Source organism: Maniola jurtina, chromosome 16, assembly GCF_905333055.1.
Source record: "Maniola jurtina chromosome 16, ilManJurt1.1, whole genome shotgun sequence".
Classification (NCBI taxonomy): Eukaryota; Metazoa; Arthropoda; class Insecta; order Lepidoptera; family Nymphalidae; genus Maniola; species Maniola jurtina.
This window is the reverse complement of record NC_060044.1, coordinates 2431389-2455872: the sequence shown is the minus strand read 5'-3', so window position 1 is coordinate 2455872 and position 24484 is coordinate 2431389. Positions and strand designations below refer to the sequence as shown.

The 24484-nt window shown below is 38.8% G+C and overlaps 3 protein-coding genes across 3 annotated transcripts; 1 reads left to right on the top strand and 2 right to left on the bottom strand.

Annotated features, from left to right (window-relative positions):
• Positions 1-317: 317 nt before the first annotated feature.
• Positions 318-20949, top strand: LOC123872928 (integrator complex subunit 11). The gene is made up of 2 exons (XM_045917532.1): positions 318-2422; positions 20913-20949. Exon 1 carries the CDS (start codon positions 586-588, stop codon positions 2371-2373), a length of 1788 nt encoding a protein of 595 aa, XP_045773488.1. The 5' UTR covers positions 318-585; the 3' UTR covers positions 2374-2422; positions 20913-20949.
• Positions 2521-12743, bottom strand: LOC123872929 (probable tubulin polyglutamylase ttll-15). Its single transcript, XM_045917533.1, has 7 exons — positions 12600-12743; positions 10564-11324; positions 9850-10012; positions 6752-6838; positions 4927-5135; positions 3510-3726; positions 2521-2783 (listed from the first exon to the last, which is right to left on the bottom strand). The coding sequence occupies exons 1-7, from the start codon at positions 12657-12659 to the stop codon at positions 2673-2675; spliced, it is 1608 nt and encodes a 535-aa protein (XP_045773489.1). The 5' UTR covers positions 12660-12743; the 3' UTR covers positions 2521-2672.
• LOC123873430 (inhibin beta chain) lies at positions 16579-20501 on the bottom strand (the record flags this gene model as incomplete). Its single annotated transcript, XM_045918274.1, has 5 exons — positions 16579-17133; positions 17579-17949; positions 18475-18684; positions 19457-19527; positions 20485-20501. Coding segments are annotated over 5 exons (816 nt in total), but the record flags the coding sequence as incomplete, so codon positions are not given.
• Positions 20950-24484: the final 3535 nt, after the last annotated feature.

Sequence of the window (24484 nt, the reverse complement as noted above, 5' to 3'; positions counted from 1 at the left end):
AAAAAATAGAGAGTAAGGGGCTGTACACACATTATCAATAATATTATCAAATATAATTACGTATAGAATTTAATTTCATGAATAGTAAGTACCTAGTTATAATGCGTAAAAAATGAGTTCTCACGCGCCATTTTAACTTAATGTGCCAAGTATTATATTAAAAGTATGATTTTAATCCTTATTTTAAAGGAGAATTTGACATGACAGCAGACCCATAGTCTTAAATTGGCGCGTGAGAAGTCATTTTGTCCCACAACGGACTATATCAGTGAATGTGATTGTCAATGTCAACTTAGATTGTCTGACGTTTATTGTGATTGTGATGTTAGGTTAGGTGTCAAGTGTCAAAAAAGTTAAAGGTTACGGTCAAGTTTAGAGTTTTATTTTAGTGATATCCAAACAAAACCCAAACATAATTACAACTGTTAACTCTTTATTTTTTTAGAATTGGTTTCGTGTTAATATTTCTAATAATGAACGTTCAGATCAATGTACTTGCTGTGAAATACTAGTGCCCGTTTACTGCGCAGCGACGTATGATTAAACTTTTAAATCCGATTTTAATACTGAGAAAAGTTTATCATTATGCCGGAAATTAAGATAACTCCACTAGGCGCTGGCCAGGATGTCGGGAGAAGCTGTATTTTGCTGTCCATGGGAGGTAAAAACATTATGCTTGATTGTGGGATGCATATGGGTTACAATGACGAGAGAAGGTTCCCTGACTTCTCTTACATCGTTCCAGAAGGTCCTATCACCAGTCAGATTGACTGTGTCATCATATCACATTTCCATCTTGACCATTGTGGCGCCCTTCCTTACATGTCCGAGATGGTCGGTTATACAGGCCCTATATACATGACCCACCCAACAAAAGCCATAGCACCCATTTTACTAGAAGACATGAGGAAAGTCGCAGTAGAAAGGAAAGGCGAGTCAAACTTCTTCACTTCGCAAATGATTAAAGATTGTATCAAGAAAGTTACAGCAGTAACATTGCACCAGTCGGTCATGGTTGATAATGAGTTAGAAATAAAAGCTTATTATGCTGGTCATGTACTCGGCGCTGCTATGTTCTGGATCAAAGTTGGGTCCCAGTCTGTTGTGTACACAGGAGACTACAATATGACTCCAGATAGACACTTAGGTGCCGCGTGGATTGATAAGTGTAGACCAGACTTGTTAATATCAGAGTCTACATATGCAACTACCATAAGAGATTCAAAGCGTTGTCGTGAAAGAGATTTCTTGAAAAAAGTGCATGAATGTGTGGAAAAGGGAGGCAAAGTTCTTATACCAGTATTCGCCTTAGGCAGAGCTCAAGAACTGTGCATTTTGTTGGAGACATATTGGGAACGAATGAACTTAAAGTATCCTGTCTACTTTGCTTTGGGATTAACCGAGAAAGCTAACAACTACTATAAAATGTTCATCACATGGACTAACCAGAAGATTCGAAAGACCTTTGTACAGAGGAATATGTTTGATTTTAAGCATATCAAGCCTTTTGACAAATCATACATTGATAACCCTGGTGCTATGGTGGTATTTGCCACACCAGGTATGTTGCATGCAGGTTTATCTTTGAATATATTCAAGAAATGGGCACCATATGAGCAAAACATGTTGATTATGCCTGGGTTCTGTGTCCAAGGAACTGTAGGACACAAAATTTTAAATGGTGCTAAAAAAGTTGAGTTTGAAAATCGACAAGTTGTCGAAGTCAAAATGGCTGTGGAGTACATGTCCTTTTCAGCGCATGCTGACGCTAAGGGCATTATGCAGTTGATTCAGTACTGTGAACCAAAGAATGTGTTGCTAGTGCACGGAGAAGCTCAGAAGATGGAGTTTTTGAAGGACAAAATTGAGAAAGAGTTCAAGATTAGCTGTTATATGCCAGCAAATGGAGAAACAACTACAATAACAACTCCTACCAAAATACCTATTGATGTATCTTTACGATTATTGAAGGCAGAAGCAGTGAGGTACAATGCTCAGCCTCCAGACCCAAAACGGAGAAGAGTAATCCATGGAGTTCTATGTGTCAAAGACAATAGACTTTCCTTACTAGATTTAGATGAAATCTGTGATGAAATTGGTATAAACCGACACATTATTAGGTTCACAAGCACAGTACGATTTGATGATCCTGGCCCGTCTGTTAAAACGGCTGAAAAGCTCAAAACTTTGTTAGCAGAGAAGTTGCAAGGTTGGTCAATAACCATATCAGATGGCAACATATCGGTAGAGTCAGTCCTTATAAAGGTTGAAGGAGACGATGATAGTACTAAAAGCATTTATGTGTCTTGGACAAATCAGGATGAAGATTTGGGAAGTTACATTCTGGGATTACTACAATCTATGGTTCAATGATAGTTACCCCCTTTCTAATGCAGAAAATCAGTTTTCAATTCTGATACAAATGATTGCAACTAAGAAGTTTCATCTCTGACAAAACAAATTAAACTTAATTGCTTAAATTGTTTTTACTAAAATTTTGTAATTTCTGAATTTTTTTTGGGCTGAATTTGTATTTTAGGGTTGAAAACTGATTTTTTTTCTTGTATAAGAAAGGCTCTGGTAGGGTCGTAGGTATTAAGAAAAATCATTGTTTAAAAAACATGTTTAATAAATAAAATTTAAAAACTATATAACATTTGTTTTACTTTAATTTATGTACACCATGTGATGTCTGTGTTACATTTTCCTTGATACCACAAATACTGTAGTCTGTTTGTTTCAGTTATATTCCTTATCTTTTTATCGATATTCTGATTTGGTGTCTGAAATGAATAGGTATGTGGTTAATACTGTTATTTAAGTTCATTAACTATGAAGCAAAGATTTTCCAAAAAGAAATAGGTAAGTACCTATATTTCTAATAAGATGGCAGTATGTATACAGTGCCCCAATACCTTAATGGTGAAAGAGCGGACTGAAAGTTTGGCGACTCAAATAGACAGACAGACAGACAACAAAGTGATCCTATAACGGTTCCTTTTGAGGTACGGAATCTTGAAAAGATATAAAACTTTTCTCTAAATAAAGCCAGAAAAGTATTATGTTGGAATGCTTTCTATCTATTGGAATATTGTTATACCTAAATTATATGATAACTGTAGGAGGTAGGAACAATCATTATAAAAAATGTGAAAATCTTAATACATTCAGTACCAACTGACACATTTTAACCCCCAACCAAAAAAAGAGGGTTGTTATAAGTTTGACGTGTGTATCTGTGTATCTGTCTGTGGCATCGTATCTCCTAAACGAATGAACCGATTTTAATTTAGTTTTTTTTTCGTTTGAAAGGTGGCTTTATCGTTAGTGTTCTTAGCTATATAATCCAAGAAAATCGGTTCAACCGTTTGAAAGTTATCAGCTCTTTTCTAGTTATTGTAACCTTCACTTGTTGGGGGTGTTATAAATTTTTAATTTACACTTTTAAACTCTAGGTGGTTTTAAGATTTTACTTGAATTTACAATTTTTGTTTAACCTATAAACCTACCATAGCAGGCGGATATAATCTTCTGAAATCTCCTTTGCCTAGGTTCTCTTTATAGGCAATCAATAGGCTACTTCTCAGCCTAGGGCTTAGGCAGTGTCTACACAGCCCACACACGTCGGATACTTCGCAACTGTCCTTGCAGATCGAACTGCATTCTTTGCTGTACACTGCTATGTTCTTTTGCGATGATAACATGTTTTTGGTTCCTGGATCCTCGCTGGATAATAAAAAAAGTATGTATTTGACGACGATGTAAAAAGGTTTTTCGAGTTTTTAAGACTTTGTTTATCTAGGTATACATGGTAAGTACTCTCAATTTTGTGATACCTAACCATTAGCAATCTCTTCAATGAATGACCTTTATTTTTGAGGGCAAAGTTCACAAAAGTCCTACCTGCCTCTAATATCTATAGCTATATCCTTTGGACCATTTTGGTTGCCTGGAAGAGATCGCTAGGTAGCGATAAGGCCGCCAAATTGTACCTATATTTTGTTGAGCTTTGTATGTGTTTTTCTGTACTAATTTTGTGGTGTACAATAAAAGTATATTCATTCATTCATTCATTCAAAAGTTGACAAAAAATGCTGACTTCGGAAAGGCAAATTTAACGACCGTGCAATATGCTGGGGCCATACCATATCTAGGTACGTATGTAATAAATAAAAGGTTTCAGCCTCTTTCTAGACTACCGCCGCACCGCATACTTATGACCTACTGTCTAGGTAGGTATGATTTTAATTTAGCTTTCGCAGGCAAGAGTAGTCAAAAAAGATAAGTTTGTAAGTATAAACAACCCGATTAAGTAGGTATAAATCACACTAATATTATAAAGGCGAAAGTTTGTATGTGTGTGTGTGTGTATGTTTGTTACTCCTTCACGCAAAAACTACTGAACGGATTTGGCTGAAATTTAGAATGGAGATAGATAATATCCTGGATTAGCACATAGGCTACTTTTTATCCCGGAAAATCAAAGAGTTCCCACGGGATTTCGAAAAACCTAAATCCACGCGGACGAAGTCGCGGCCATCGGCTAGTACCCCATAAAAACAATAAACCTAACTCATAACAAAGCCCAGTCACTCGGCGGGCTACACAGAAAGCTATGCTTGGAGTTTCTCTTCATGATCAAATCAGAAATCAGGAGATCCGTAAGAGAACTCAAAGTAACCGAGCTCAACAGGTTGCGAAGCTGAAGTGATAATGGACAGGGCACATAAGAAATTCGGAAAAGCGATAGACGTTGGCGTCCCATGGGGCTATAGAATGGTAACCTCGTACCGGAAAGTGCAGGTAGAGAGCCGCTGGATTCAGGCGGCGCAATGCGTGTTTAAGCCCCTTCAAGAGACCTATGTCCAGCTGTGGATTATATTGATGATATATATTTATTATCGGGTAAGTGTGGATTTTACTCACTTGCGATCATTCAAATGTGCAGCGAGTCCAACCAGAGAGAACAAGTTGTATAATACCTGTTCATACAACAGCTGGTTAGGCGGGTAGTGTGCTGAGCTCAGGTTGGGAGACATGTTGGCTTCCAGCAGGTAGACTTTGAGCTCTTCGTCCACTACTAGATCGAAACGCATCATCTCGAAGAAATTCTCTTGAGTAGAATAGTTTTTGAGCTGAAAAGAGAAAAAATACAAATTGAAAAATAACAAGTTTTAAAATAGTCATCATCACCTTAACCCCATCGCCGCACCTATGCACATATATATTATTGTCTCTTCTAAGAATGAAACAGGCTTAGGCCGTAGTTCTTCACGCTGGCAAAGTGTGGATTGGTAAACTTCATCACACCTTTGAGAAATTATGGAGACCCCTCTGGCATTCAGGTTTCCTCATGATGTTTTTCTTTACCGTTAATTTTGAACCTTTTTCTTTCAGAGAGACCTATGCTCACTACTAGTGGGCCGGAGATTGGTTGATACTTGATCATGATCACGATGATAAATCTAGTGTGAATGTCTGCGACAGTTTTTGGTGTGGGCAACAACATCACCATCAACATCAGACACTGGGTCTGAGAAACGCTGCGAAGCGCGAATGCAAAGCCGTGACACTATTACCTCTTTACTCGCGTGTGAAAGTGGGGTGAAAGTCCATGAACTTTCCCTGAACGGCGGGAAACATCCATTTACACCACTCCACACTATTATTAGAGTTTTCACGGGCGAGTGAAGAGCAGGCTTAAACTTAAGCTTCGCGGCACACTTCGCGGTCTATTGCAACGCGAGTGTAGAGCGGGCTTTACAGGTAAACTACAAGCGACCAAAAAAAACTTTAAAGAGATTAATATAAAGGTAAGTGGACGGTGTCGGCGGACTAGAAAGAAAAATTAGTTAAAAAAAGAGGTGCTTAAAATACTTCGAGATTCTTTTCACAGTTAAAAAAGCTTGAATGCAAAAAGAAGACAGCGTGCGTTATCACATTGACCCTGTCCTAATCAGTCACTGAGACCGCTTCAAAAGCGGAGCCGCCAGGGACTGCCAAATACCTACAGTAATAAATAATCGGCGAAAATTATTTATAAGTATGTCTTATACCTGAAACCGTGCTACTTTGAGTATTTCCACATTCCTGTCCTACTCAAAGCAGAGCAAGCTAATGTTTCAGTTCTTAACTGAAATTAACCTTCCTACTGAATAGATAAAATCATATAAAATACCTATCCCATTATGATGCCGAGTAGAGACTACTTAATTAATTATCAAAATAGATAGATAGGGGCATCATCATTGTTAAACAATAGATGCCCACGGCTGGACATCAAGATTTCTTGCAGGAACTCACCTAGTGGGAAGATACTTCCAACGGTGCACTTTTCGGTTCGAGTTCGCCATTTTAGCACTTTGGCACCCCAAAGTCTATCAGTTTTTTCAAATTATGTGCCCTTCCGATTACCACTTCAGCTTGTAGGAGAACGGAGAACCAGAGTAGGTAATCGACTTAGCTCAACGGTTTGGCTCTCCTGCTGAACTTTACCTAAGTCCACCAAATCAGAAAGTATTCTCCTCATTTCTGATTTGGAGGGGCTTAGGTAAATATTATAAGTAGATAGGTACCTACACCTAGGACGTTTATCAAGTCTGCAATATTTAATTTCGCTTCGATCAAAGACATCTTTAAATCATGCATCGTCATTTTCTATAATCATGCAAACCCTCTCTGCCTAAATTCTGTACTCTTTAGGTAGATTACTATAATAGTCTAGTAACTTATGATATTTAAGATAACTTACTGCACTGATAATATGGTGTTCCTTTTTGATAAACACTTCAGTGATCGCTTCCTGCACATCTTCCCACATTTTAGTTGTGTTCTTTCCCTGGAAACGTTGACATAAAAATTAATAAAACTTTGTCTAAAAGGTTGAAGTGATCCAAATCCTTATCCAGAGTGGATAGTGGATGGATCTCTCTGAGTTTTGTTTCTAATATTAAATTAGTCACGTGGTTTTTGGAGGAAACCTAAATTTTTCAGGAGTGAGTAGGTTTAATTCACTAGATCACACTAGAATTGAACTGTGTGGAGCATCTCAGCTCATATCCAACAATTCCTATAAGAAACGGCTTTTATAAAAAGTGGTGAGTGGTAGAGACAAGGTGTGGACTTTAGTAAGTAGGTAACTAATGTCTCTTCCATCTTTAGATCAAGCATAGCGTAAACTAAGAGTATAGTAGGAGACGCAAGCAATGCCCATCGAAAGTACATGTATCGTCAACTCAGAGGAATTAGCCGATTATTCTGTACTAACTGCATTGGGTTGTCCCAGCATTGGGGCATTAATAGGCTCTAACAATAATCCTTTTACTATACTTAGCTTAATCGCTAATCACATTTGTAAACAAGGTCTAAGACCCATGTTAATCGCGCCGGGTAACCCGACCGCGTTACGGCGAATAGCAATCGATAGCTACCGGGTAAAGGTACCGGCTATAGCTTGCAGACAAAGGGTTAAATTCATTAATACCATAGCGTTCGTGTCGGGGTGATCGACATATTAACCTGTCGCGGCTAAACGTGGCGCCAACTGCTAATCGCTTAAAGGTATCTACAATCAAAGATGTTTTTTGTAGAAAAAAAACGCCTATGCTATGATTTCATGGGTTTCGTTCATTCTTGTTGAAGTGAAAACGTTTTTAGGCACGTTGGGCGAACTTAGGTAAAAACTTTAAAGGACGCGTCACCTACATGATAATATTAATAATAGTACATTATAGCTGTAAATATGACGTGTAACACCTATGATATGCGCGTTCGATGATATCTATACCTTCCTATCTTTATACTTAGGTTAGGTACTTATAATTTTTGATACTACAATTAATTTAATAATTCAAAAAAAACATTGTAATTTTTTAGTTTTAACTTTTCATTTCTGACTGCCAATTTTTTTCTATTAATATTAATAGGTAATGTCTATTGTTAATAATTTATTTATGAGTGTAATTTTAGAATAGTATGAAAAAAACGTACATGCGATGGAAAGTTCTATAATTATAAATTCGAAACCTAAAAGGATCTATAATTATTATTATTTGTTGTCTGCACATTGATTCATCACAAATAGTATGTATAGGTGGGAAAGTATTACAAAATTAAAAAAAAATTGGTTGTCTGTAAAGTCGGTTTACTGACGATAGTTGAACGTGACAACAAAGGCCGATTGTGCTTCTTTGTCGCTCGTTCCACGCTCTCGCTTGCACTTCAAGCCTTACATGGAACGCCTCAGAGCGAGGTAACGCCGCATGAGTCATGTTTTTTTGTGCGTGCAGCCGGCTCTATCGAATTATAAGACGTTGTCACGTCAAAAACAGTTATTTTTTACGAATTCATGCTTCGTGTTTGAAGAGCCTTATTTTCACCCCTTTAAAAAAGTGCGTACGGTGTCAACTGTCAGCTGGCGCGTTATTTATCGTCTACTGAACGGATTTACATGGCAAGTGCCAGTTAGTACACCTCCTGTAGCTCATTAACGTGGAAAAAGGAAATGACTTCATTCATTAAGCCTGCTCTACACTCTCACGACAGCCTGCAAATGCTGCGTAACATTAACGTAGACTATTTTGCGGCCGCATCACGCTTGTCCGATGACTGAGAAGGCACTGCAAATTAGATTGTGAAAAGTTGTGAAATGACCACAGTCAAAATGATACCAAACAATATTTGCTTTGTTTAGATTAAAACTCTTGGATAACCTCTACAGTCTACACATTGACCCTGTGTTTTTTGTGTTGGTTTTGAGAGGACATTCCAATTATTCGATAAAAATATTTAAATAATACCTGCTTTTCTGAGTGTCGCCAATAATATAAAAAACATTTTTTTGATAGCGGGATATCTTTTTGTATTTTTTTCTAAAAAACTGCAACTTGCAAGTAACGCAAACTCTCTATAGAAAGTCGCGGTTAGCCTTTGTGAGTGTGGCGGACATGACAGTAGACGGGACAAGTTTTCGCACAGAGTTCACGGTTGTTCACGCGAGAATCGCGGGCAAAATTATTCATAGCCGCAATATACACGCAAGTGTAGAGCGGGCTTTAGAATAAGCTTAGTGTGCGACTTCCTATATTAATCCCTTATTTTTCCATCCTGCAACTTACTAAGCTACTAATTTAATAACGTCAGAAGGTAGGTGTTATTTTCCTATACTTAGACCATTACGGAAATATTCACCAAAATTTAGTGAACTTTGACCTTGTGCCTTTTTTTTAGAGGCACTCGGGAAATAAAATAAATTTTATACGTAAGTAATTACTTTTAAAATTATGTAGGTGCCTAGTTTTTACCCGACTACGGCAAAGCCGAAAGGAAGGGTTATGATTTTAGCAGTCTATGTATTATGTATGTATGTTTTTTATAAAGCAGTTTAATGATGTAGCCTTTTAGCTATAGCACATTTAATTAATTTAATAGCTATTTAATACAATAGATAAGATAGTTAAGAGTAAAGGAAACTCACTATCAGGATTTTCGGAAACGCATCAATGAAACTGGATGATAGTACAATATTAACTCACTTTCTTGTCGTTGTATTTGTTAGTTTTGTTTGTTTGTGAAAACTCAAACTCAAAATCATTTATTCAAAGTAGGTACCGTTTGATGGTCAGAAATCAGAATTGTTGTAAGATTATATAGTGGTGATAATTGATTACGTAAACTTAAAACTAAAGCTACAAGGGTTCCAAACGCGCCCGGGTCTGAGAAAAGCCCAAAACAAACTCAGCCGGGTATTCTTTTTATTTTTATTCGGGTTCGTCTGTTCGGTACAAATTTTGCAATCGATTTTAAACTAATTTCCCGATAGGATCTAGGCTCGACTAGCATAGATCTTACCTTAGAGCTAGCATAATGGTCGAAAGCCTCCTTCATGCTGAATCCGAGTGAGGTATAGGGATGTGCCAATGATGGAACTTCCCACGTGGGCAGGTAGTCGTCACCCACCACGTACTTGTCCAGGTTTTTTGGGTCAAATGGGTAGTATTTTGTTGGGCAGTATCTGGAATAGAAGAGCTCATTCTTAATTATATTTTATAACTAGATGATGTCTGCGATTTGTCCACGATAGTCCGCGTGGATTTAGGTTTTAAAAAATCCCGTGGGAACTCTTTCATTTTCCGGTTTGTCTTTCGCTAAGTAATTAAGAGAATGTACAAACTTATGCCTCAAATGCAAGTAGTTGTCGTAAAGATCATTAAAGGCCAGTTTCACAACTTCCAGATAAACTTTATCTGGCGAATTGACGTTGTGACAGTTTTTGTATTGGGAATCTATCAAAATGACAAATTTATTCGTCAGATAAGGTTTATCTGGAGGTGGTGATACAGGCCCTTAAGATATAATTTAAGAGATTGTTATAATTTAAGAGATTGATGCAAAACGCTTGGTTACGGAACACGAATCCAAGATAGGTACACTTAGGTAGGTATACAACACAAGTAAAGTGAAAGTTTAAAGATACAAATCTTGTATGCATCTTGCCTTAGCAATTAGCACGCACTATAGACGCAAATCGCAATTTCTATGTCTTCTAAGTCTAAGTATTCTCACCTGAATAAAACGTCTCCTTTGTACCAGTATACTCTCAAAGGATTAACAGATGTGAGTACAACGTACACGCCAATATCGAACTTATGACCGTCCACTAAGAACGGTTTTTGCACGTACTCCTGGACGAAACTTTCGCCACTTGACAAATCAATTTCGGTCACGTTCTTTAAGTACACACCTCGATGTTGATTGTGCTTTTCCAAAAACAATGCATTTCTATTTTCCGCCGCGTATTCCAAAAACTCCTTTTTGTTTTTGGGTATTTTGAACGCACGAGGAATAAATTTGGAGTCTGATGTTGCCAAATCCACTTTGTTAGTGATGAAACCCGTGCCAGGAAAATGGTTGACCTTCTGGTTGTTTTTTAATCTATGCAAGTTTGGGTATAAAACTCTGAAAGGATAATCGTGAGACCATAGCAAAGTCCAAGGGGTTCTGTTCGTACTCTTCTCATATCCGAGACGTTCTAACACCAAATGCACGTGTTTGAGTAATCCATTTTTGTTTTCAACGTCGCTGTAGGCAGAATACACCCAGTAGGACCTTCTGTTCTCCACATTATCTTTGCAAATATTTCTGCTTCGATTCTGTACGTTTATTATTTCTAATAATATAGCTAAAGATACACCAATTATACATATTATAAGAAATATATTAATGTTTGTGTCATTTCTAATGGATTGCTTATTTAGGTTCGTGATATTATCCTCTTGGCTAGTTTTCCCCGAAACGTTTTCGTTCCTATCGAGTGATTGTTTGGTCTAAAAATAAATATAATAATGTGATTAAATAACATAAAGTCAAAAGTTAAGAGATTAGTTTTGGCACATAAGTAAGTGCTCGTTTCGAAGGCAAGAGTTCTCTGGTTCGATTCTTGGTATGTAGGGAAAGTTAAATAAAAGAAACTACACAAGTAAGTACCTAAGTAGTTCAAAATTGTACTAGCACGATCATTGTTCTATACCAAAATCCTTATCCATACTAGGTAATATTACAAATGCGATCGATTTTGACGAATCTTGGTACAGAGATAACTTGCATACTTGAAACGGATATTTTTTTAATAGATAGTATTTTACTTTTCAGCCCGGAAAATGAAAGCATTCCTTCGAGATTTTTAATGAACCCTAATCCCACGCAGACGAAGTCCAGGCATCTCGTAAAAAATATTTTAGAAAAATTATACAAATATGAATAGGTATCTAAGTAGGTATTCAACAAGATCCCACTCAAGAATAGAATAGAATAGATTTTTATTCAAATAAACTTTTACAAGTGCTTTTGAATCGTCAAATAATTTACCACTGGTTCGGAATGCCGTTCCTAGTTCCAAGGAAGACTTTCCCACGTAATTTTTTTTTCATTTTTCATGTTTCAGGTAGCCTGAAATAATTTGTAGCGCTGACAAAAATTTCAGCCTCGCAAGTTGATAGTTTCTGAATAAAACGTTGTTACAGACAAACTGACAGATATTTGAGGTTCCAGAAGATACCTACCATGCGTATTCCATTTTCGTTTCAACTAGAAGTAAGTACCAAAACCAAACTCCGGGAATTTTTCTGACTTTCTTTAGACTAGCATTTTCACAATTCGAAAAATTAAGCAAAAAGCAAGTTTTCACTGAAATAATAATACTTAATCAAACTAGGTCTAGGCTAATGTTAGTGTTTGTAATTGTAGACCCTAAAACAACCAGTATTTAAGTACGCAGTACCCTAAGTTTATAGTTTAGATCCAATAGGATCTTAATAATTCATGAGCTAACTTGCAAGCTATTTAGGTACAAGTCATAATAAAAGTTACATCAATATAGCCGCCATTTTGAATTTTCCGACCTAAATAAGTACCTAACATTCTACATTATAAGTACCTATTACCTATTTATACAATAAATGCTTTTCCAATTTAAAATTTAAGGATACTTTTTTTTTATTTAATTTAACTTTTACGTATCCTTATTTGTTTGCAATATGAAGTTACTCCTATGGAATTTTCTTTGAATAATTAAAAGCTTGGTAAAATTTTAAAAATCTTACGTTATCCTTACTAGTCGTTGAACTCTGATCCTTTTTCATCCTTCTCACAGTCACTTTCATTTAAAAAACAATAAAAAAAATGACTAGACTTTTTCTTATTTATTTCCATTTACGTAAACAAACGCACGCGCAAAGATCTTCACACACATGGTGAGAATGAACGGATTCAAGATGAAAAGAGACGGGCTATCTGAGTTCCGAGGAGTTGGAAAAGGACAAAAACAACTTTCTAAAAACTTAGTACCGGCTTTTTAAGGTCATATCGATGGGAAATGCACTATGAATGAGATGTTCAGAATAGTAATACATATTTATTAGCTAGGTATTAGTACTAGATGATGGCTGCGACTTCGCCCGCGTGGATTTAGGAGTTTAGGGTTTCGTGCCTGAAGAGTGCCACACCTCACCCAATCGTGTCATAGTGTGACTCGGGAAGTAGCAACTCATCGATTTTCACCCATCAAGTCACACTGTTACTATAGTTGCAAACTTTTATACATTAGCATTCCCAATGAGTCACACTGTAGCTGCGGGTGTGACTCGATGGGGGAAAAACAGACCAAGTGGGAGTCAGACTCGCGCACCGAGAGTTCCGTACTCGGGTATTTTTTTCGACATTTTGCACGATAAATCAAAAAAGCATCATTCATAAAAATAAATAAAGATCTGTTGAAAAGAAAATAAATGAAAAAAACGGACAGACAGACAAACAGACAGATTTTTGGTTATTTTAGACTTTATAAAATCGCGCAAAGGTTCTAGCTAAAGCCTTATTTTCATTAATTTCAATAATTTCAGGTATTGCGCTATGTAGGTATTCATAGTTAGTTGGGCCACTCAGGAGATTGTGGTTTCATTTGCAACCACTGCAGTTGCATTCCTTGCCACGTACTTAGGTAGGTCTGTATGTGTAGATTATCTTGTACACTGCTTGCAAACTTTCGAAATGTTGATCTGCAGAAAAATGCTCAAGTTCACCTGGCAGAGCTTTACATCACACTAAGTTATGGTAGGTAAGGTATAAGTTAGGTACGGAATTGGTCCACAAACTCATGCTCACCAGGAAGCTTTATTTCTTTGGACATTTACAGAGAGGAGCATAATTCTCATTCCCAAGATTAGTGTTGGAAGGAAGAATTGGAATCGGGTTACCCGAAGTAAGTAGAAACCATATACGTACCTGCGTAGTTTTGCAATTCGTACCTACCTACCAATAGTGTAAAGGGCTATTCATTTTCAAAACAAACCAATTTATTTAAAAGATTTTTTCTTGTATTATAGAGAGACAGAGAGACTATAAAATCAATACAAAAACTATAAAACCGATCATCAATATAAACGAGCAATCAAAGTGATGCTGCGGCAGATCTGTTAGGTTAGTGCATTATCTTACTGTGTTTACAGGCGGCGACAGACAGACCGGCGGGCGCCGCAGCCTGCCAGCCCCATGGTATGTTACTGCCTCAGAACTTAGCCCTGGCAAGCAATATTTAAAACCTGTACAGTCTACAATACAGGGAGTAGAGAGTAAATATTCTAAAGGACGGAGCCAGCTTTGCCCAATTTTTTTGTCCCGTTTGCCTTGAAGGTGCCTATTCATTCAATTTTATCCCCCAACCCAAAAATAGGTGTGTTATAAGTTTGACGTGTGTATCTGTGTATCTGTCTGTGGCATTGTAGCTCCTAAACTAATGAACCGATTATGATTTAGTTTTCTTTTTTGTTTGAAAGGTGGCTTGATCGAGAGTGTTCTTAACTATAATCCAAGAAAATCGGTTCAGCCGTTTGAAAGTTACCAGCTCTTTTCTAGTTACTGTAACCTTCACTTGTCGGGGTTTTATAAATTTTTAATTTACACTTGTAAAGATACCCCTATTGTAATTGACAGGAAACACTGATCTCGGAATAGTATTCCAAACCCTAGGCATGCGTTAAAGGAATGTTGACGCAAAGCGTAGAAGGAATGTTGACGGCATAAATCGTCCGGCGTCTTGCGGTACGGTGGTAAAAAAAGATGAATGGGGGGCAAGATCGAATAGCTCCTGAGCACACTCTGAATTCTGTAAAACACTGATAAGCCGCCAGGCAGCAGCCTTGCGGCGGAGATCAATACTCTGAAGCTTCACCAAAAGAAGCTGATAAAATAAAGTTGCATTGCCACGTGGCTGTGGCTGTTTTTATATTTTCTGTGACCTGTACATACAGTTAGGCGGCCGGAGCACAGCGGAGAGTGTAGCAAGTAAAGGACGTGGCCGGCGTCGGCGTGTCTGTTTGTCACTGATATTGTGGAATCGATCGCTATTCGCTACGCACCCGAAATGCACGCGACGAGCCGGCGCCTGCTCTCTCAGCTCTCAACAAACAATAGCAATAGTCCCAACTCCCAACTTTGTGCGAGATGTTGATACTTCAATAGCTAAATATAGCACTACTTAGTAGTACATAAGTATATTTAGGTAAGTAGTTCTACAATCACATTAAATAATGGCGGGATTTGGCTATTTGGAATGGAGATAGAAAATATCCTGGATTAGCACGTAGGCTACTTTTTATCCCGGAAAATCAAAGAGTTCCCACGGGATTTCGAATTACCTAAATCCACGCGGACGAAGTCGCGGGCATTAGCTAGCAATATTATATCAATAACCTTAACCTATCCCTTTGATCATCTGAAAAACTTTAGGAGAATTTTACGTTAGGTACTCAAAATAACCCTTAGAGACTCAACTCAAAATAGAGATAATGAAAGTTTTTGTATTTTTTTTGATATCTCGATTATACTTTTCAAAAAACTTTCACGGTTCAGAGCTTTCAAAGCCCTAGTTTAGCGTAACTTTTCAAATAGGTAGATATAATTCCTTTGACGGTGAAGGAAAACATCGTGAGGAAACCTAAGAGGGGTCTCTCCGTCACTCGCTTCATACAAACGTAGTTCCAATTTCATTTGAATATTAAGCAACTACAGTCCATGAAATTTTGCAGACATATTCTGAAACTAATATCTATGTCTGTGGTTTTCCAGATTTCTGTTAAAATATTCGGTTTCAAAGTTACGCGGTCTTAAAAATTTACATACAAATCTTTGAGCCCCTGTAATTTTAAAACTAGGTACATATTTTTAGAAAAATCTAAAACACCACAGACACAGATATTAGTTTCTAGAATATGTCTGCAAAATTTCATGGACTTTGGTTGCTTAATATTCAAATGAAATTGGAACTACGATTGTATGAAGCGAGTGACGGAGAGAGCCCTGTTAAAAGGTATGTGAAGTCTGCCACTTGGCCACCGTAGTAGACTATGGCCACACCTTTGTCATTCTAAAAGACGATCCGTGCTCAGTAAGTAATAAGCAGCGATTAGTTGATATTGATGATGATTCCAATACCGAAAATTTTCGAAATTTTCAAAGGCTTTTTAGACAAATTATAGAAGCGTGTCAAATCATAAATAAGTATATTAATTTTATTTTTCGCATCATTTCTCATTTTTACGCATACTTTTCTACTTTGTAACTTTTAGTTATTTGCCTTGAAGTATCTATTTAATTAGGTATGTAGTGTCGTCATAAAGTAATGCGTGGGCGACACAATTTACCTGAGCTACGTATACCTACGTATTTCGTATCCAAACAAATTACAAAGTTGATTCGAAAGGAGCTCTGTTTTTTTATTATTAAAATGTGTTAGAATAATGTAATTTGATATATTTCGAGGAAATAATATAATTAAATGTAAACTCAAGGATGTAAAATACTATAGTTAGTTCGTCTGTGGTTCGTCTTAAAAGAAAATAGTGAGCAGGCATGGTGAGCAGGGTAAAGATGTATTCACAGTCGAGTAAAAAGTCAAACAAAGTCAAGTATTTTAAAAGACAAAGTTCAAAAGGGGATACAAATAAAAGAGGTAGTAATAATTATGAAAAAGTTGATTTATTATTTTATTATTATAATTATAATAATTATTATAATACAGTTTACAATAATTACAAGCGATCACCAAACGGGGTGAAAGAAAACGGCATATTAAATTATTTAGGCCGCCTACGCAAGGTTCGCGCGGCGACGTGAGGCGCGCGGTGCGGCCGCGGCGCGTCGCACGCGCGGCCGCGAGGGATTTGGCAGGTCGCGGGCTCGCGGGCTCGCGACGGGTCTCGGGGCCGCACGTGCGACGCGTCGCGCCGGGTGTCAAATGTCTCAAGGGCGCGACGCCGTCGCAACGCGAATCGGACGCAGTCGATTCGTTTTTAGGATATAGTCTTTCGAACGCGAGGAACAAAATTACACAAGTCGAGAATATTATTTATAATCGATTCGGATTAAATCGGATTCGAGCGGCGGAAGCGGGGAAGGCGGGGCTCGGCGGGCGCGGCGGAGGAGGCTCGGAGCTCACGGGCAGTCGCACTCCTCGACCACCATCTCGGGCAGGTCGCGTTTGATGATGTTGGAGTCTGCGCCGAAGTAGATCAGCGAGAGCGCGGAGAAGCGCACCGGCGCGCAGCACGCGGCGCGCTCCAGTCGCGCCGCCTCCACCACCTGCACCGCCGGAAATTACACTGGCGCTCTACTTCTGGCGTTTTGACAAGTATGATTAAATAATTGAGGCCGAATATTGTAGTTGAAAAACTTTCGTTAATTGCCTATTGTATCATCTAGGTCCTAGGATCGATAACGTAGTTGGTAAGTAGTTAGGTAACATTTTAGGATCAATAAAGCAGCTGTTGGTACTTGGAAGGAAAGCAGTTACTTAGGTACCATTTTAGACCAGGTACACACAGTAAAATTTTGCGCTAGACGCATCTAAAGTTCTAAACGCATTGCGAGTGCGTTTACTGCGCTTCAAATTGCATTTATTGCAAGTGCATGTAGAGTTTATAAACAGGCTATATTGCACACACTAATAAAATAGGCTGTATTTTTACGTGCAGTTTAACTACAGGCGAAAATGTCTCCGAAAAAGACTATGAGTGTAAGTACCTACCTGCGAGTGATAGTTCAGGTAGGGCTCGCACACGCCGTGGCAATAGTTAGCATAGTAGCCCTCTGGCGCGACGATCCAGTCGTCCCAGCCGAGCGTGCGGAAGCTGACGTAGTAGCTCTCGCGGCAGCAGCGACCGCGCGCGGCGGCGTCGCAGTCCAGCGAGCGGCGGCGGCGCGGCGCGCGTGCGGCGGCGCGCAGGCGCAGCAGGGGCCGCGCCGCCGCCGCGCCGCCCAGCCGCAGCCGCACGCGGCCCGCGCAGCCGCTGCAGTCCACCAGCAGCCGCAGCGGCTCGCGCGCGCCCGCTGCCGCCCAGCGCCGCGCCGCGCGCGTCACGTCCACGCGCTGCCAGCCTCGCCCGCCGTTCCTACCACCTGATCCAACATTAACAATTCCTTTATTGTACTACATGTGAGAGGCCCTGGGAACATTATTATCCCAAGAAAATGAAGTATTATATCATCATCATCAACTCATTGCCTGCTCACTTCTGAGCACTGCACGGGGTCAGAATGAGAAGGGTTTGGATATAGTCTACCACGCCTTGACCTTGCCTTGGAACTTCGCGCTACCCTAAAAAATTTAGGAGAGACCGTACCCTAAAAATATTTTTCCAAAAAAATGGTGCGGAGCTTCGTGTTTGCCACCCCGACTCCACCTCATTGCCTAGGTGGAACTCGATCAGACGCCTCCAGTCCAGCAAAGCAACCTATTCGTATCAACATCGGTCCTTAGGAAGACTTTGCCCGCCGAACTCTTCAATTATTTCTTCAAGTCCAGGGCTCACGCCCAGGCGGAGCTTTATGGTCACCACGCTCGGGTGAGGCTGTAGCAGCCTCAGGAGAGTCTACGCAGCATACTCAGTCCAAAACAAACAAGGTGTACGATTCTGACAGTACCTCCTGCCTCCGTTGCTCCGGCCAGTTCACCGACGCTCGCGTTCCCATGGACCGTGAACGCCCAGAGCGTGTACCGGAGGCGCCTGGACGCGCGAGGAGTGACTTCCGCGCGGACCATCAGCTCCGCGGCGGCTATCGACAAGCCATGTTCCGACTCCACCTCCTGGCCGAGTCGGAACTCGATCAGACGCTGTCCGTTCAACGTCTCACCTGAGAACAAGGGATTTTCTATAGACCTCTGACATCAATCTTGAACTTACCTATAATATAACCTAAGCATATTCCACAGCTTAGCAATCATACAGTTACAGTAAGTAATAAAACCGTATTGGCGGACTACGCCTGCGGACGATAGTCACTTGGTTTTGAAACATTGAAAACCACGATCGAGTATGTCCTGCAACTTGCGCCTCCAGTACGTGTCACGAAAGTTGAAAACATAAGCCATCATTGTGAGGTTTTGTTTACGCCGAATATACAATATTGTGTCTTTGGTACCTCCAAATCATTTTCATATTAAGACTTTAAAATCGCTTAACTTTCGTGATGAAACTGGAAGTTGTCAGGACAAAACCCGTTACGTTCCGGATAAACGCTGCCACACTGTACGAGCACTAAACTATGGTATTTTTTTTGAGGTTCCTAAAGTCCCTACCTATGAAATGGCTCATCACTCATCAAATAACGGTTGTATACATCGCAGGAGGGGATGGGAAGGTTAGGCTGGGTGCACACGTTGGTCACCCATGGCTGTAGATTACGCTTCTCCGGTCACTATGGGTCCTGGATCAAATTAGCTCGAAGACACATAGGGATTCGAATTTGCGCTACCGTGTGAACACCAGCTTTTTTTTTTTTGGTCCTATAGGATATTAGGAATGTTATCTATTAAATTTTCAAAGTTTCACCAATCGATGTACAACAACCGTCATCCCTAAAATGAAATAAGTTTTTTTTTAAATTTTAATAAAAAAATTTGGACTACGCAATCTCCAGCGGTGGTAGCCGAATTCGGCGAAGTTCAGTTTCGTCCATTCTGACTCGTCGAAACATCTGCAATGAAAGAAAATTACTTTGAGCCAGTTATCAGCGAAGTTAACAAACAAGTCATGTCCACATAGTAATTAAAGCCAAAAAAAACTAATATCGTAACCCCAAAATGCTACATAATAAACTCCGTAATGTCTAGTAGGTAATAATGTTTTCCAATTACTTATGTACTATATAATGCCTGCTTCACCCGTGTGGATTTCGGGGCATTCATTAGAGCCAGCTGGCACCTGACTTTTAGGTATTTTTATAAATCCCGTGGAAAGTCTTAGATTTTCCGGGATGAAAAATATCCTATGCAAGCTATCTCTGTTTCCGCTCAAGGCTTCTCGTTACTACAAAAGCTATCTCTGTAAAAAAAAGATAATGTCCGCGACTTCATCTACTTGATTAAGAATTTTTAAGAAAAAAGTTCGCTTTTGATGTTGTGGGACAAATAAACTGATGGAAGGATGGATCCTTGGGATGCAAGCTATCTCTGTATAATTCTTTTTCAAAATCGGATAAACGGACGGGCCGTGAAAAGCTAGTAGACAGCTGACAGGCGAACAAACACATTTATTTGTAGAGCCTCGATAGCTCAACGGTTGAGGCGGACTGAATTCCGAACGGTCGGCGGTTCAAACCCCACCCGTTGCACTATTGTCGTACCCACTCCTGGCTGAAGCGTTACGCTCAATTGGAGGGGAAAGGGGAGTATTAGTCATGATTAGCATGGCTAATATTCTTTTTAATTAAAAAAAAAAAACATTTGTACCTAATTTTCTGCCAATTTGCATTAGGCCAGCGTGGCAGACTATGGCCTAAACCCTCCCCACTCTGAGAGGAGACTCGTGCTCAATAGTGGGCCGGCAATGGGTTGATATTATAATGACCTAATAATATTTAGTATGGATAGTAATTATAATGAAAAGTTTTCAGTTTGATATTCAATAGAAAAAAGATAAATGTAAGAATTACCTCGGTTGAAACTTAAATTATTTTCCGATATAACTAAGTGTAAGTAATGAATATTTTAAAGTAAATAAAGGTTATAGCCTCTGACTGCAGGCATCGCGAAACACACTATGACTGAATTAAATCACATGAACTCATTGCATTCAATGTCGCATGGTGCAGCACAGACTAAATAAAAGATAGACAGAAACTGGCAGCTAATAAATGAAACACAAACAAGAAGCCAATTAATCCAATTACTAGAAAATATGGACATAATAATATTCAAGTATGTTATGTAAAATTTCATATCTCTATACAACTCTTAGATTTTCTGGGATAAAGTAACCTGTGTTAGTCTCCGGGATGCAAGCTATCACTGTACAAAATTTCGTCAAAATTGGTTAAACGGATGGGCCGTGAAAATAGTATAACATTAGCTTCCATATCACCATATAACTTTTATTTTATTTAACTGTACAATTTACTTTATTAATAGGTAACCAGAACCAGAGTAACCGACATAGCTCAACTAGTTGCGAAGCTGAAGTTATAGGGTACATAGTTCGAATAACCGATAGGAGACGTCTCGGTCCCAAGGTGCTAGAATGGCAACCTCGCACCAAAGAGAGCAACGTTGAAAACCCCCCACTAGGTTGACAGACGACATCAAACGAGTTGCAGGGAGCCGCTGGATTCAGGCGGCGCGAGACCATGCCGTGTGGAAGTCCGTACAAGAGACCCATGTCCAGCTGTAGCTATCGGTCAACAATGATGATAATATATTGATCGGGATTACTTTAATCGCTTTTCCATCTAGATTGTTTCGTTTAGTCTATGGAGACACCGTGGCGAAGGCGGTCAATCGGGCAGTGTAAATTTAGCCATGGTATGGTTCATGGGGTGAATAATTCAAGGCATATCGGATCGAATGCGTCGCCTGCAGTCGAGTGTTATGCAACAATGCCATATTGATTGCTAGTTGTGCTTTCTTGCAAGACTTCTTTGACCTAGAGTAGACGAATCGGGTTTACTTATGTATTTACCTACTTATACCTACTTAAGTTACGTATTTACCTACTTAAGTTTATTTTCCCCCTACTACGGCGGTCTATCATGTACGAGTACCTACGTATGTATACAGCGTATTTGAAAAATTACGTAAACTATTAGAACATTATATGAGGTATGCCCACCAAACAGTTAGTACTCTGCTACTTGACAAATGTTCAAACGGTTCTTCAAGTTCACTAAGTTTTTTACCAGTTCATTCTTGCGATCTATGGAACTTTTTTTTTTATTTTTTTATTCAAAATTTTTACCTGCTGCCATTTATATTGGAACATTTTTAACGCTAATTTATAATATTCTAAAATAATCTTAACTTAAACCTAGTTATTTTTTGTCAAGGTCCAGCTGTTTTAAATCCTATATCGTTGCGTTTTCACATCTTACGACTCATAGACGTACAATTTTCGCTTTGTTACGACTTGTATTGTCATTGACTACTATGTATATTATTACCTAATTGGTAGTAAGGGCATACGGTCTCATTTTAATGTTATACTTAGGTAATATTGATCAGACACGGCGTATAACATTGTTACGAACTTTTCTTACCTTACAAACCAGCAAAGTAGTAGTTTTTAGTGGCAAAAGGCTTTGCAATGTCTACATCCAGCTATTCTTAGCCCCAGTTTCATTGTGAACGTGACAATAGAGTTCGGAACCTCACGTTAATTTCTAACGTAGACCTTTAAGGCGCCATTTCCACAGGCGAGGAAATCGCAATGAGTCCGACTTATATCGTCGCCGACAGTATCGCGTGGTATCACCTTGTGGAGAGTGGTATCTAAGTTCGAAATTCATAGAGCGCACTTTGACTTTGCTTAGACTTAAGTTTCAGAAAACGAGATAGATTTATGTCCTGTCTCGTTGTGTCTTGAGTCTGAGTAAATTCAAAGTGCGGTCTATAGATCTCAGCCTTAGAGTTGTATCAAGGTGGCACGGCGAGACTATCGCCGCAATTCTCTCGTCTGTGGAGATGGCGCTTAAGAATTGCTTCTAAAACTTTTAAACAAGCCATCTAAGGCGCATGGCACACTGGCAGAAACGAATTCGTCTTTCTTGTGAATGGGAATTGCTGACAAAGAACTAAGAACACACTAATATTATAAAGGTGAAAGTTGGTGTGTATGTAATATGTGTGTATGTTTGTATGTTTGTTACTCTTTCACGCAAAAACTACTGAACGGATTTGGCTAAAACTCGGAATGAAGATAGATTATACCCTGGACTAACACATAGGCTACTATTATCCCGGAAAATCAAAGAGTTCCTACGGGATTTCAAAAAACCTAATTCGACCCGGACAAAGTCGCGGGCGTCAGCTAATAGCAGTATACGTAGTTCGAAAAACTGATGGACATTGAGGTCATAAGGTGCTAGAATGGTGACCTCTCATCAGAAAGCGCAGTGTTGGAAGACCTCCCACTAGGTATTACAGACGACATCAAACGAGTCGCAGAGAGCCGCTGGATTCAAGCGGCGCAAAACCGTGGCGAGTGCAAGTATGTAGACAAACCTCTGTCTATCGGTTGAAAATGATGATGAAATACCTACGTCTACGAGTAAGTAATTGGGTTGTTTGTTGGACCTAAAAAAACTAAATTCTTAGTAAAACTTCAATATTACTATGTAGCTAATATTTAATTGAAGGCCTCGGGATGTTCTTGGTACTCGAAAACAATTTTCGTTAGAAAATCTAGGCTTTTTATTCCATATCTAGACCAAGGCTGGCATTTAATTATATGCGTAGGTATAGTATTGAAACTTCTTTTCGGTAAAATAACAGTTTAGTCTGATAGTTAGTCCTTGACATAAATATTCACAAAGACTTAATTTATTCAAAAAAAACAAAATCATTTAAATTCAAAGTTACGGAATATTTATTTGTACACCTTTTGTTTGACAGATTTGTTAGATTTGAAAGATGATATTATAGTGGTGATAATTAGAGGGTTCCAAACGCGTCCAAGTCTGAGAAGAACCTACAAAAAACTCAGCCGAGGATTCTTTTTTTTTATTATCACCACATTACACAATTACTTATACTTATTAGAACTATCAAAGCTGTTTGGCAAGTAACTCATTCCCAAGCTTTCGTATCATTTAAAAAATCCCTTACATCGTAATAGGATTTTTCAATCAGTTTACGTTTTATGAAAACTTTGAACTTATTGAGAGACATCTTCAATATGTCTTCTGGAAGCTTATTATAAAACCGGCCAAGTGCGAGTCGGACCGAGATTCCGTACTCGGGTATTTTATCGACATTTTGCACGAAAAATCAAAAACTACTATCCGTAAAAATAAATAAAAATCTGTTTTAGAATGTACAAGTAAAGCCCGTTCATATGATACCCCACTTGGTATAGTTATCTTACTTTGAAAATTTAAACACATTTCAATTTTTTTAATGATGTAATCAGAAAACCGTGAATACACATTCACGGTTTTCTGATTTATTCCTTTACTTGCGCTATAAGACCTACCTACCTGCCAAATTTCCTAATTCTAGGTCAACGGGAAGTACCCTATAGGTTTTCTTGACAGACACGACGGACGGACGGACAGACAGATAGACAGACAGACAGACAGACAGACAGACAGATAACAAAGTGATCCTATAAGGGTTCCGTTTTTCCTTTTAAGGTATGGAACCCTATAAACGTTCACAGTTAGCAATAAATGACTTGCTAAAAGCTAAAAGCTAACTTTACTTAGCCTAGAGGCAGGCATTATATTTATTGCCCAGCGAAGTTGCTGGTTTCCAAAATATTCTATAAATACTACATATCTATAATAAATACTACCTAATTTATTTTCGCAATGAATGTAATCGTGGGCATTAAGTGGCTCACTTCAAATATAATGAGAGATGGATGATTCCAGCAAGAATACCTAATTGTTCCTTCTAAGTATAGAAAACTGATTGTTGAGGCATTCCTACATTCCCACTAGC